At 42.6% G+C, this 14,463-nt stretch overlaps 1 protein-coding gene across 1 annotated transcript in view; it reads left to right on the top strand.

Moving 5' to 3' along the window:
- Positions 1–4,758: 4,758 nt before the first annotated feature.
- LOC124013410 (vascular endothelial growth factor C-like) overlaps positions 4,759–14,463 on the top strand; it is a 58,704-nt gene continuing 48,999 nt past the window's right edge. Inside the window, exon 1 of the mRNA XM_046327754.1 lies at positions 4,759–5,343. Coding sequence (XP_046183710.1) covers positions 5,215–5,343 — 129 coding nt within the window. The 5' untranslated portion in view covers positions 4,759–5,214. The remainder of the gene's footprint in view (positions 5,344–14,463) is intronic.

The following is a 14,463-nucleotide window of genomic DNA, read 5'->3' as shown; positions in this document are numbered from 1 at the left end:
CAGCCCGCACACACCGGGTATTTCCACGTTTCCCTCCAACACAGAAACCCAGCCAGCCCGCACACACCGGGTATTTCCACGTTTCCCTTCAGCACAGAAACCCAGCCAGCCCGCACACACCGGGTATTTCCACGTTTCCCTTCAGCACAGAAACCCAGCCAGCCCGCACACACCGGGTATTTCCACGTTTCCCTTCAGCACAGAAACCCAGCCAGCCCGCACACACCGGGTATTTCCACGTTTCCCTCCAGCACAGAAACCCAGCCAGCCCGCACACACCGGGTATTTCCACGTTTCCCTCCAGCACAGAAACCCAGCCAGCCCGCACACACCGGGTATTTCCACGTTTCCCTCCAGCACAGAAACCCAGCCAGCCCGCACACACCGGGTATTTCCACGTTTCCCTCCAGCACAGAAACCCAGCCAGCCCGCACACACCGGGTATTTCCACGTTTCCCTCCAGCACAGAAACCCAGCCAGCCCGCACACACCGGGTATTTCCACGTTTCCCTTCTTCTTTCAGGGTAATTAATTGTGTTCGGCGTCAACATTCCCAACAAAGAACTCTTATCTTGCTCCCTACATGTTTTCCCTCCATAGATCACCATGCGCTGTGGCCCCTACTGGCCCCTAGTAGTCTCAAGCTGATTAAGCTGGTAGTTCTGAGCTAGGCAACGAAGGCTAAAAGACAATGTAATCATTTGTAATCCCGGCTCAATTTCCTCCCTCAGATAGAGTATGCTGCCTTACCCACATGTATGGGGTAAGTCTAGAAACTTGAAACTGAATATGATTACTTCTAGAGAGTTCTAAACTCTCTTCGAGCATTTCATTTCTCCTTATTGAAATAATTAAGTCACAGATTTAAGAGGACGGAGAGAAAGCAGAGGATTGTGGAACTGAACAATATTAGCCGTCTCTTCTACCACCCCACCACCCCTCTTCTCCCATCCCGTCATCCAAACTGATCGCCGCCCAGACATGGCTGAACCTGGGGAGGTTTTCTTAGCCAAAGAGGGAGTGGATGGCAGAGCCGTGTGGACACACACACGCACACACACACACACACACACGCGCTGCAAATTCCACTTTTTGGGGCCACCAGTTCCCAAAGCAGAGGCTACAGTCATATGGTCCCCTTCCATTGTTCCCCAGTTCCGCCCAGCAGTCATTCCCACTGTGGGACTAGCTGTACACACATGAGCAGACCAGCGGGCTGAACAGACGGGTGGTCAGGCTTCACTCAGCCAAGGGATGCTGCTAGTAGAGAAGTAGCTTCCTCATATAAATTCCTGTGTGGCCGCCATGGCTTCCTATATGGGGGGGAGGTCTTATGGAGTGCTTATGTTTAACGACACGTGAAAGGTCAAAGTGCCATCCCTCACGGTGGTTTTGTGTGTCAAAAGGTGCGACTACGACGCTCCCTGTCAGTATAGACCAATCAGAGGAGAGGGCAAAGAAAAGGAAGACAAGTCTTCATGGATGAGAGATGTGTCCATTGTAATGTTTAGCTAAGAGGGGAACTTTTACCACGTGTGAGAAAATCAAGATGGACAATTAACAATGTCAACAAAGGGTTTTAAATGGGTATTGGCGGACAAATCTACACACTGAGAGTTCCACATCTACATGCATTGACTTGTCGAAGTGGTAAATATGACGCTCAACCAACACACAATTAAAGAGTGGTTCACAGCAGGTTGTCTAAGTAACGAGTGGAAAGAGTAGCAGCCTACATTGTCAGAAGCAGGCAATTATTGTCAAACTAGACGACAAAGCCAGACGGAGCGAGAACATTGTTGGAGAGGACGGATTTGACTTCAAATAATTCAAACCCCTTTCAGATTTAAATTGAGTTTGCTGCTCAGTTTAATCCATGTTGACATCTTTTTGTGTTGCTGTTCAGATATTCTGACAGGAAGTTGATCCGGTGCCACCTCTTTAAATGACACTGAGCTTAGAGGTCCGCCATTATAGGTCAGTGAGAATTTCCCAGCTCTCCGTTCCTTCAAGCCTTCTAGACATTTAACCTCTGAACTCTGCGACAGCGATGGGCGCTACGATGGCCACTGCCATGGTTGACGTGGTGGATGTGATTGGCTATTTCAAAGAAAATAAACACACAGGCCCAAAACAGAAAGGAGATGCCCAAAACAATGTAATAAAGAGGCCTCCAGTTTATCAAAGAATGTCAAGCAATAAGGAAGTCACAAAAACACGATAAGTGCTAATGACTTCCTTTAGGTGACAGCTTAAAACAGACTTCTGGTACCTTTAGTATGCAGGAAGATTACAGCGGGACAAATACTTTGACTTTGTGAGTCCTACAGACATCCGCGAATCGGTAGGAACATACGCATGTATCTGACACCAACGTCTTCTACCCGAGGCTGTCCTAATATGGACACCGTATTTATGGCCTTTACTGATCAGGTATAAGAACAGTAGAGCTGCATGGTTGCCTGGTAACGTGTATTAACGTACACAGCAGCAGTGCTACCATTCAACCAAACAGTGATTGTGAAATAGTCTGGCATTGGATATGTCTGCGAATAGACTCCATATTGACAGCTATCCCAAAGGGGAAATCAACACGTGAAACACTATTTGCAAATACATGCGGGTTTACTTTACATTACGTCCTACCAATTCTTGGTACACACGGAAACCAAAGCAAGATCCTATATCAGATTAACAATTAGTGGCTGAGTCTTTTATCTACAATCTTTCAGCTTGTGGTAGTAACACAATGGATGTTACCCGTGACCTGAGTCACTCCCAGCAATACCAGCAACGTCTGTAGTCATGGGCCATTCATAACAGGACTTAGGGTTTAGGACTCAAGGCGCAATGGTTCAGTCTACAGGGTTTGGGGAGAAAATCCGTTTATCCACCTCAGCATGGTTCAGCTGTTGGTGGATATGGCACATAGATATACTCCTCATCCTAGTGTGGGGAATGTGGCATATCTACCAGCATCATATACTCCTCATCCTAGTGTGGGGAATGTGGCATATCTACCAGCATCATATACTCCTCATCCTAGTGTGGGGAATGTGGCATATCTACCAGCATCATATACTCCTCATCATAGTGTGGGGAATGTGGCATATCTACCAGCATCATATACTCCTCATCCTAGTGTGGGGAATGTGGCATATCTACCAGCATCCTGAGGTGTCAGTTGGCCATTGCCAACTGATTCAATGTCTGATGTCTATTATACAATAATGACTCAATTTCTACTTTAGATGAAACTTCACCCAACTCACCCAACGTCTAGCAACCCAAAGGTTGCGTGTTCGAATATCATCATGGACAACTTTAGCATTTTAGCTCATGTTTAATAATGAAATGACCTACCAAAAGGAAAGAAAAACAAACTGTAAATATGTAATACTTTGTAGCTACTTTGCAACTACTTAGCATGTTAGGTAACCCTTCCCTCGGCACTGACCTTAACCTTTTAACTTAACCCTAACCTAACCCTAAACTTAAGCATTTTAGCAACTTTGCAAATACTTAACATGTTAGCTAGCTCTTCCCCTAATCCCGACTTTAACCCCTAACCCCTAGCATAGCTAACGTTAGCGTTAGCCACCTAGCTAACATCAATCACAACAAATCAAACGTTTAGCAAATCCTTATCCTTGGTGATCACACACCAACACAGCAACATAAAACAGTGAACATGAAAACACAGCAGCACCTAAAAAGACGCCACCGGAACAAGTGCGATTAACTTGTACTATATAGGTTGACAACCCATAAACCTTATAATAAATATATCATCCTCAATTGATGTAGATGCAACAAACTTTAACTAAGCGGCTAGCAAAATACAATACAGTTTAACAGTGTGTGTTCAACGAATCCATGAGATTCTCTAGCTAAGTGAAGAGGGGCCACTTACAAGACTGTAAAGGAGGTTGGAAATGCTTCAGTGTGGCATCTCAAAGTATTATAAGAGCCCTCAATGAATTTGAGTAGAGAGACCCTGCAGAGCAGAGCACTCCAAACTGTGCTGATCTCTCTCTCTCTCTCTCTCTCTCTCTCTCTCTCTCTCTCTCTCTCTCTCTCTCTCTCTCTCTCTCTCTCTCTCTCTCTCTCTCTCTCTCTCTCTCTCTCTCTCTCTCTCTCTCACTCTCTCTCTCTGTCTATTCAATTGCAATTCAAGTGGCTTTATTGGCCTAGGTGAACATATGTTTACATTGCCAAAGCAAGTGAAATTTCAAAGCAAAAGTGGAGAAAAAAAACAATAAAAAGTGAACAGTAAATATTACACTCACACACAAGTTCTTCTCTCACGCTGATGACGCTATACTCATGTTGGGCAGCGTTTCTGTAAATGATTTCGTTCTAAATTCCCACACCGAACCCACACAAATCTGGTTAAATGAAGTACAAAGCTTCAGTGCCCCGTGGCGTGGATTACATAAATAACTCGTAAATATATTATATACTTAATATGTCAGGCTTGAGATTATAAAACCCGACTTGCATTATGAAATGGATTGTTATGGGTTAAATCAAATCTGTAAATCATTAGTAGCGGCCACAGAATGCACCTTGCAAAAGTTTGTAATGATGGCAATACAGGGAAATGAATCGTATCCTTGAGGTTTGATAATTAGTAAACGTGTTGACTCATGGCGATTTTTAGCATAGTTCTGCTATATAAATATGCAGTACAGTCAGTGTACAACCATTGAAATACAGCAAGGACATTTCACTCTGCATGTTGAGTCCACAAGGGATTCGTATCCAAGAGAAGGTGCGCGTGTCCCAACTCATGTTTCTAGTAGTAAATTGCAGCTATTCGGTGGAGAAACAGACTGAGCTGCTGGAAAGAAAAAAACGCATGCAGGGGGAGGAGGAAAACCTAGTGACACCGTGAAATTGCATTAAACATGCCATTCTCTGCTCCGAGGACGTTCATGCTCCCAAAACTCTCATCTGCTCGCTGGATGGATGCCGCCGCCGACACAGAAGTTTGACGCAGAAAGCTCTCCAGCAGCTTTCGTTTCACGGAGAAAATAACGGCCTTATTTACCTGTCTCCATCATTTCTATGACAGTGGTCTCACGAACATTCGGATATCTGATGCGCTATTAATTTTCTTTTGAGGAAAAAGAACTCGAGAAAGAGCGCTTGACCAAAAGAGGTCAATAAATAAGGAGTACGTTTTTTTTGCTCCGGATTAAGACTTCTAAAATGCACTTATTTGGAATAGCTGTTCTCCTTGCCAATTCAGCGATTCTCTACGCAAATCTAGCCAGTGAATCGAGTCATGAATTCAGTCATGACTATTATGATTATGATCAGGATCAAGGGGATGCACCGGTACGTATTTGGATACAAGTGTTCTATTTAACGCATGCTATTTATATTACTTTATGCATTACTATTATGCATTACTATTATGCATGGTAAATTATTAAATTGATATTCAAACACACTTCAACATTATATTGGGGAATGTGGGAAGGAGTGGAGGGTATGCAAGTCATAATATTTGGCATAATAAGTCAAGCCATAATGCAAGTCAGAATATTTGGCATAATAAGTCAAGCCATAATGCAAGTCATAATATTTGGCATAATAAGTCAAGCCATAATGCAAGTCATAATATTTGGCATAATAAGTCAAGCCATAATGCAAGTCATAATATTTGGCATAATAAATCAAGCCATAATGCAAGTCATAATATTTGGCATAATAAGTCAAGCCATAATGCAAGTCATAATATTTGGCATAATAAGTCAAGCCATAATGCAAGTCAGAATATTTGGCATAATAAGTCAAGCCATAATGCAAGTCATAATATTTGGCATAATAAGTCAAGCCATAATGCAAGTCATAATATTTGGCATAATAAGTCAAGCCATAATGCAAGTCATAATATTTGGCATAATAAGTCAAGCCATAATGCAAGTCATAATATTTGACATAATAAATCAAGCCATAATGCAAGTCATAATATTTGACATAATAAATCAAGCCATAATGCAAGTCATAATATTTGACATAATAAATCAAGCCATAATGCAAGTCATAATATTTGGCATAATAAGTCAAGCCATAATGCAAGTCATAATATTTGGCATAATAAGTCAAGCCATAATGCAAGTCATAATATTTGGCATAATAAGTCAAGCCATAATGCAAGTCATAATATTTGGCATAATAAGTCAAGCCATAATGCAAGTCATAATATTTGGCATAATAAGTCAAGCCATAATGCAAGTCATAATATTTGACATAATAAATCAAGCCATAATGCAAGTCATAATATTTGACATAATAAGTCAAGCCATAATGCAAGTCATAATAAGTTGGTGATGATGTAAGTTACTGAACATTCACTACCGTACAGCATGAAGTGAACAGAGACATCACTGAAACAAGGGGGCACATCAACAGGAGGTCTGAACTTTTAATGGGGAAATGGAGAAAAGGCTCGAAATACATGGCATTTGATTTACTAAGCATATACCTTTTCAATTAATGAAATCATAGACAGGATAATATTTATCTCCAGTATGTTCCCTCTCACAGCTGGCATAATAAGTCGCCATAATGCAAGTATCATGGATGAGAGGGAGCATAAGAGAGCATAATATTTGAGAATTCCTCAAGTCATAATATTTGAAAGGATGCCAAAAAGTCATAATAGATTAAAAAGAAAAGCACTTTCAAATTAGCAGAAGAAAGGGGGGTGGAGGCAGGTGTCACTGTGTGTGTGTGCCTCAGTGTTTGTGTGTGTGTGTGCCTCTGCGTGTGCCTCAGTGTGTGTGTGTGTGTCTCAGTGTGTGTGCGTCAGTGTGTGTGTGTGTGTGTGTGTGTGTGTGTGTGTGTGTGTGTGTGTTCCCTGTGTGTGTGTGTGTGTATCATGGATGAGTGTGTGTGTGTGTGTGTGTGTGTGTGAAAGGATGTGTGTGTGCACTTTGTGTGTGTGGGTGTGTGCAGGTGTCACTGGTGTGTGTGCCTCAGTGTGTGTGTGTGTGTGTGTGCCTTGGTGTGTGTCCCTCAGTGTGTGTATGTGTGTGTGTTCCTCAGTGTGTGTATGTGTGTGTGTTCCTCAGTGTGTGTGTGTATGTGTGTGCCTTGGAGTGTCCCTCAGTGTGTGTGTGTGTCCCACAGTGTGTGTATGTGTGTGTTCCTCAGTGTGTGTATGTATGTGTGTGCCTTGGAGTGTCCCTCAGTGTGTGTGTGTGTCCCTCAGTGTGTGTATGTGTGTGTTCCTCAGTGTGTGTGTGTGTGTGTTCCTCAGTGTGTGTATGTTCCTCAGTGTGTGTGTGTATGTGTGTGCCTTGGAGTGTCCCTCAGTGTGTGTGTGTGTCCCTCAGTGTGTGTATGTGTGTGTTCCTCAGTGTGTGTATGTATGTGTGTGCCTTGGAGTGTCCCTCAGTGTGTGTGTGTGTCCCTCAGTGTGTGTATGTGTGTGTTCCTCAGTGTGTGTATGTATGTGTGTGCCTTGGAGTGTCCCTCAGTGTGTGTGTGTGTCCCTCAGTGTGTGTATGTGTGTGTTCCTCAGTGTGTGTATGTATGTGTGTGCCTTGGAGTGTCCCTCAGTGTGTGTGTGTGTCCCTCAGTGTGTGTATGTGTGTGTTCCTCAGTGTGTGTGTGTGTGTTCCTCAGTAGCAGTAGGAGATAAGGAGACAGGGATAATCTTAAACACGTGGCTATTTGATCATATAATATGACACTTAATTGGAGGGATTAACACTGCTACTAGTTGACTTTTAGTGTCTCAAATTAGCCTGTAGCTGTAGATGATGCACTGAAAAACAGGTTCTCATTCTTAAACTCTCTTCTCCTTTCTCTCTGTGTGTGTGTGTGTCCCTCAGTGTGTGTTTCTCAGTGTGTGTGTGTGTCTCAGACTCAGTGTGTTTGCGTGTGTTCCTCAGTAGCAGTAGGAGATAAGGAGACAGGGATAATCTTAAACATGTGGCTATTTGATCCTATAATATGACACTTAGTTGGAGGGATTAACACTGCTACTAGTTGACTTTTAGTGTCTCAAATGTGTGTGTACATGATGCACTGAAAACACAGGTTCTCATTCTTAAACTCTCATCTCCTTTTCCTCTGTAAATTATTTTTTAATTATTATTTATTTTCAACCTTTATTGAACTAGGCAAGTCAGTTAAGAACAAATTCTTATTTTCAATGATGGCCTAGGAACAGTGGGTTAACTGCCTGTTCAGGGGCAGAACGACAGATTTGTACCTTGTCAGCTCGGGGGTTTGAACTTGTAACGTTCCGGTTACTAGTCCAACGCTCTAACCACTAGGCTACCCTGCCGCGCTCTCTGTGTGTGTGTATTCAGTAATGATCTTGTTATGTACTCCCATTGGCTCATGAAGGTTATTTACAGTATGACCTGAAAAAACAAGATTTCCTGTCTGGATAGTTTCACTTCCAGTACCTACCTCTGATAACAAGTAGTATCATAATTGCTTATGAAATTCACTGTGTAAATAAATGACCTCATATGCCATACATTTAGAAAATCTAATGAAAACATTAAACACCTCCCATAGGGACTGGTGTGATTGGTCTGAGTGTGTGTGTGTGTGTGTGTGTGTGTGTGTGTGTGTGTGTGTGTGTGTGTGTGTGTGTGTGTGTGTGTGTGTGTGTGTGTGTGTGTGTGTGTGTGTGTGTGTGTGTGTGTGTGTGTGTGTGTGTGTGTGTGTGTGTTTGGGTGTATGTAATCACAGTTATGTTAACCCCCTGGAGTCGTTATTAAATTAAAAATAATTAAGATACATTTTATCGGAATTCAAGGACAACATGTTCAACCTTACTTTTTTAAATGCAAGTGGGAGGTATTTATCCTACGATGACTATGGTTAGGATACAGCGGTGAATATTTGTCCAATAACTACACTGGAACCCAGACCATGTGTGATTTTATAGTAAGAAACACATCCTGTGCAGTTTCAGTGTGTCTACCTCTTCAGTACTGTAACTACACTTTAACTACACTTTAACTCACCTACAACTAGAGGTCATTTGGATGCATCAATCAGTGTTGGGTTCACACACACACACACACACACACACACACACACACACACACACACACACACACACACACACACACACACACACACACACACACACACACACACACACACACACACACACACACACACACACACACACACACACACACACGTCGAAGTGAGACATCCACTTCGAAAGAGGATGAATGGCTGTTCTAATGGGGCTGGAGAGTAGAACATGGCTGGGTTGAGAGGGTTGAGAAGGGGTACGCCCATGGGGGGTGAATAGGAGTAGGGTAGGTGCTGTTAGGGATAAGAGGGGCGGCTGTAATTTGTGGTCATCTTGAGGTTTGGATCAGACCTCAACCCAACCGTAGCATAGACCTTTGTGCATGCCGGTGGGTCTGTCCCAATAGTCTGGTCTGGATAATTGGTCTGGAGCTATTTCATGTTGAAACGTTGATTACTTTGTGACTGTTTGCTTTATCACACATCTCACACACACACACACACACACACACACACATCACACACACACACATCACACACACACACACACACACACACACACACACACACACACACACACACACACACACACACACACACACACACACACACCTCTGTAAGGGGGGCTCTTGGTAGTGTAAGTACAGGAGGCCTGGGTGTTTGTGTTACAGTTGGTGAAGAATGCAGGGTGAAAACCTCCTGAGGCGATGAAGCGTACGGACCTGGAGTGTCAGAGAGTGGCTGTGGGATAGGGTCCATTACCTACTGCTCCCTAAGACAATGGACCCGACCTGGACTTAGCACTTAGCCTAGCTTCCCACTGTGTTGTTAAGGGGAATCCCTCTGGGCATTGTAAGATAGGGCCCCTGTATAGAGACATCCCCTAGCTCCTAGCCCAACATTTACCCCCTAGGCCAGTACCCCCTGTATAGAGACATCCCCTAGCTCCTAGCCCAACATTTACCCCCTAGGCCAGTACCCCCTGTATAGAGACATCCCCTAGCTCCTAGCCCAACATTTACCCCCTAGGTCAGTACCCCCTGTAGAGACAACCCCTAACCCAACCTTTACCCCATAGGTCAATACCCCCTGTGTAGAGACAACCCCTAACCCAACCTTTACCCCCTAGGCCAGTACCCCCTGTATAGAGACAACCCCTAACCCAACCTTTACCCCCTAGAGCATTTCATGTAGATGTGGCAGAAGGGGCTATACGTGCAATCAATATGGTTGTAGCTCCACCTCCTCTTCTAGTAGGGTAGATGTGATTTTCACCATATTTCTTACACCTATAATATGGCATGTAGCAGACAATTTTATCCGAAGCAACTTGTTTGCATAGATTTCATGTTTGGGTGGTCCGGGGTGTCGAACCCACTACCCTGGCGTTACAAACACCATGCTCTACCAAATGAACTACAAAAGACCACTAGCCAGTCCTCCCCAATATAATCAAGAGACTAGGTGGGAGTTAAGGAGCGTTTCCTGTCTTCTCCATGACAGTCAGTGTAGTATGTGAAGAGACTAGGTAGGGAGTAGGGGTTAAAGGCTGTTTCCTGTCTTCTCCATGACAGTCAGTATACTATGTGAAGAGACTAGGTAGGGAGTAGGGGTTAAAGGCTGTTTCCTGTCTTCTCCATGACAGTCGTTGTAGTGTGTGAAGAGACTAGGTAGGGAGTAGGGGTTAAAGGCTGTTTCCTGTCTTCTCCATGACAGTCAGTATACTATGTGAAGAGACTAGGTAGGGAGTAGGGGTTAAAGGCTGTTTCCTGTCTTCTCCATGACAGTCAGTATACTATGTGAAGAGACTAGGTAGGGAGTAGGGGTTAAAGGCTGTTTCCTGTCTTCTCCATGACAGTCAGTGTAGTATGTGAAGAGACTAGGTAGGGAGTAGGGGTTAAAGGCTGTTTCCTGTCTTCTCCATGACAGTCAGTATACTATGTGAAGAGACTAGGTAGGGAGTAGGGGTTAAAGGCTGTTTCCTGTCTTCTCCATGACAGTCAGTATACTATGTGAAGAGACTAGGTAGGGAGTAGGGGTTAAAGGCTGTTTCCTGTCTTCTCCATGACAGTCAGTATACTATGTGAAGAGACTAGGTAGGGAGTAGGGGTTAAAGGCTGTTTCCTGTCTTCTCCATGACAGTCAGTATACTAGTGTGAAGAGACTAGGTAGGGAGTAGGGGTTAAAGGCTGTTTCCTGTCTTCTCCATGACAGTCAGTATACTATGTGAAGAGACTAGGTAGGGAGTAGGGGTTAAAGGCTGTTTCCTGTCTTCTCCATGACAGTCGTGTAGTGTGTGAAGAGACTAGGTAGGGAGTAGGGGTTAAAGGCTGTTTCCTGTCTTCTCCATGACAGTCAGTATACTATGTGAAGAGACTAGATAGGGAGTAGGGGTTAAAGGCTGTTTCCTGTCTTCTCCATGACAGTCGGTGTAGTGTGTGAAGAGACTAGGTAGGGAGTAGGGGTTAAAGGCTGTTTCCTGTCTTCTCCATGACAGTCAGTATACTATGTGAAGAGACTAGGTAGGGAGTAGGGGTTAAAGGCTGTTTCCTGTCTTCTCCATGACAGTCGGTGTAGTGTGTGAAGTAATCCGCTGTTCTCGTAAGCCCAACAGTTAGAACCCAGGTGGAAGAGATTACCTCACAGCTGCTTTCCTCAGCTCGACGTTATCTCTAGGTTATCTTTGATATACAACCCACCTGTCCCAACTCCTGGTCTTACGACTGGATATCACTTTCAGCACTTTATCCGTTTTCACCAAGAAAGAACCCCGGGTCAGAGTATCAAATAGGAGCTAGATGAGTCGGTGACATACGGTTGTAGGGTTTGTATGTGGCTTAGGCAAAGGGAGAGAGGGTCAAAGTTCAGCCGTCCTTTGAGTTAGGACACTGTTGCAATTGAAGTCAGTATTACAAGAGAGCTGTCACTTTTATGGACAAACTAGCCATTTCAATGTGGTTATGAATTGTCTACAATGGCAAGTATCTGAGTGGCTGCCAAAATGAAGAGGGAACAAACCATGTCAAAGGTTCAGTGGAGTATATAGGAGTCCCAAGCACTGGAATACAATAAGAGGACAAACATATAAACACATGCAGTATATAGGAGTCCCAAGCACTGGAATACAATAAGAGGACAAACATATAAACACATACAGTATATAGGAGTCCCAAGCACTGGAATACAATAAGAGGACAAACATATAAACACATGCAGTATATAGGAGTCCCAAGCACTGGAATACAATAAGAGGACAAACATATAAACACATACAGTATATAGGAGTCCCAAGCACTGGAATACAATAAGAGGACAAACATATAAACACATACAGTATATAGGAGTCCCAAGCACTGGAATACAATAAGAGGACAAACATATAAACACATACAGTATATAGGAGTCCCAAGCACTGGAATACAATAAGAGGACAAACATATAAACACATACAGTATATAGGAGTCCCAAGCACTGAATACAATAAGAGGACAAACATATAAACACATGCAGTATATAGGAGTCCCAAGCACTGGAATACAATAAGAGGACAAACATATAAACACACAGTATAGGGAGTCCCAAGCACTGGAATACAATAAGAGGACAAACATATAAACACATACAGTATATAGGAGTCCCAAGCACTGGTTACAATAAGAGGACAAACATATAAACACATCAGTATATAGGAGTCCCAAGCACTGGAATACAATAAGAGGACAAACATATAAAGGCAGTATATAGGAGTCCCAAGCACTGGAATACAATAAGAGGACAAACATATAAACACATACAGTATATAGGAGTCCCAAGCACTGGACTACAATAAGAGGACAAACATATAAACACATACAGTATATAGGAGTCCCAAGCACTGGAATACAATAAGAGGACAAACATATAAACACATACAGTATATAGGAGTCCCAAGCACTGGAATACAATAAGAGGACAAACATATAAACACATACAATAAGAGGACAAACATATAAAACACATACATCTATAGGTTATCAAGCACTGGAATACAATAAGAGGACAAACATATAAACACATGCAGTATATAGGAGTCCCAAGCACTGGAATACAATAAGAGGACAAACATATAAACACATACAGTATATAGGAGTCCCAAGCACTGGAATACAATAAGAGGACAAACATATAAACACATGCAGTATATAGGAGTCCCAAGCACTGGAATACAATAAGAGGACAAACATATAAACACATGCAGTATATAGGAGTCCCAAGCACTGGAATACAATAAGAGGACAAACATATAAACACATACAGTATATAGGAGTCCCAAGCACTGGAATACAATAAGAGGACAAACATATAAACACATACAGTATATAGGAGTCCCAAGCACTGGAATACAATAAGAGGACAAACATATAAACACATACAGTATATAGGAGTCCCAAGCACTGGAATACAATAAGAGGACAAACATATAAACACATACAGTATATAGGAGTCCCAAGCACTGGAATACAATAAGAGGACAAACATATAAACACATACAGTATATAGGAGTCCCAAGCACTGGAATACAATAAGAGGACAAACATATAAACACATGCAGTATATAGGAGTCCCAAGCACTGGAGTACAATAAGAGGACAAACATATAAACACATACAGTATATAGGAGTCCCAAGCACTGGAATACAATAAGAGGACAAACATATAAACACATACAGTATATAGGAGTCCCAAGCACTGGAATACAATAAGAGGACAAACATATAAACACATGCAGTATATAGGAGTCCCAAGCACTGGAATACAATAAGAGGACAAACATATAAACACATACAGTATATAGGAGTCCCAAGCACTGGAATACAATAAGAGGACAAACATATAAACACATGCAGTATATAGGAGTCCCAAGCACTGGAATACAATAAGAGGACAAACATATAAACACATACAGTATATAGGAGTCCCAAGCACTGGAATACAATAAGAGGACAAACATATAAACACATGCAGTATATAGGAGTCCCAAGCACTGGAATACAATAAGAGGACAAACATATAAACACATGCAGTATATAGGAGTCCCAAGCACTGGAATACAATAAGAGGACAAACATATAAACACATGCAGTATATAGGAGTCCCAAGCACTGGAATACAATAAGAGGACAAACATATAAACACATGCAGTATATAGGAGTCCCAAGCACTGGAATACAATAAGAGGACAAACATATAAACACATACAGTATATAGGAGTCCCAAGCACTGGAATACAATAAGAGGACAAACATATAAACACATACAGTATATAGGAGTCCCAAGCACTGGAATACAATAAGAGGACAAACATATAAACACATACAGTATATAGGAGTCCCAAGCACTGGAATACAATAAGAGGACAAACATATAAACACATGCAGTATATAGGAGTCCCAAGCACTGGAA

This window comes from Oncorhynchus gorbuscha, linkage group LG24 (genome assembly GCF_021184085.1).
Source record: "Oncorhynchus gorbuscha isolate QuinsamMale2020 ecotype Even-year linkage group LG24, OgorEven_v1.0, whole genome shotgun sequence".
Lineage (NCBI taxonomy): Eukaryota > Metazoa > Chordata > Actinopteri > Salmoniformes > Salmonidae > Oncorhynchus > Oncorhynchus gorbuscha.
Note: the sequence above shows the minus strand (reverse complement) of the source record. Positions and strands in the feature narration are given on the sequence as shown.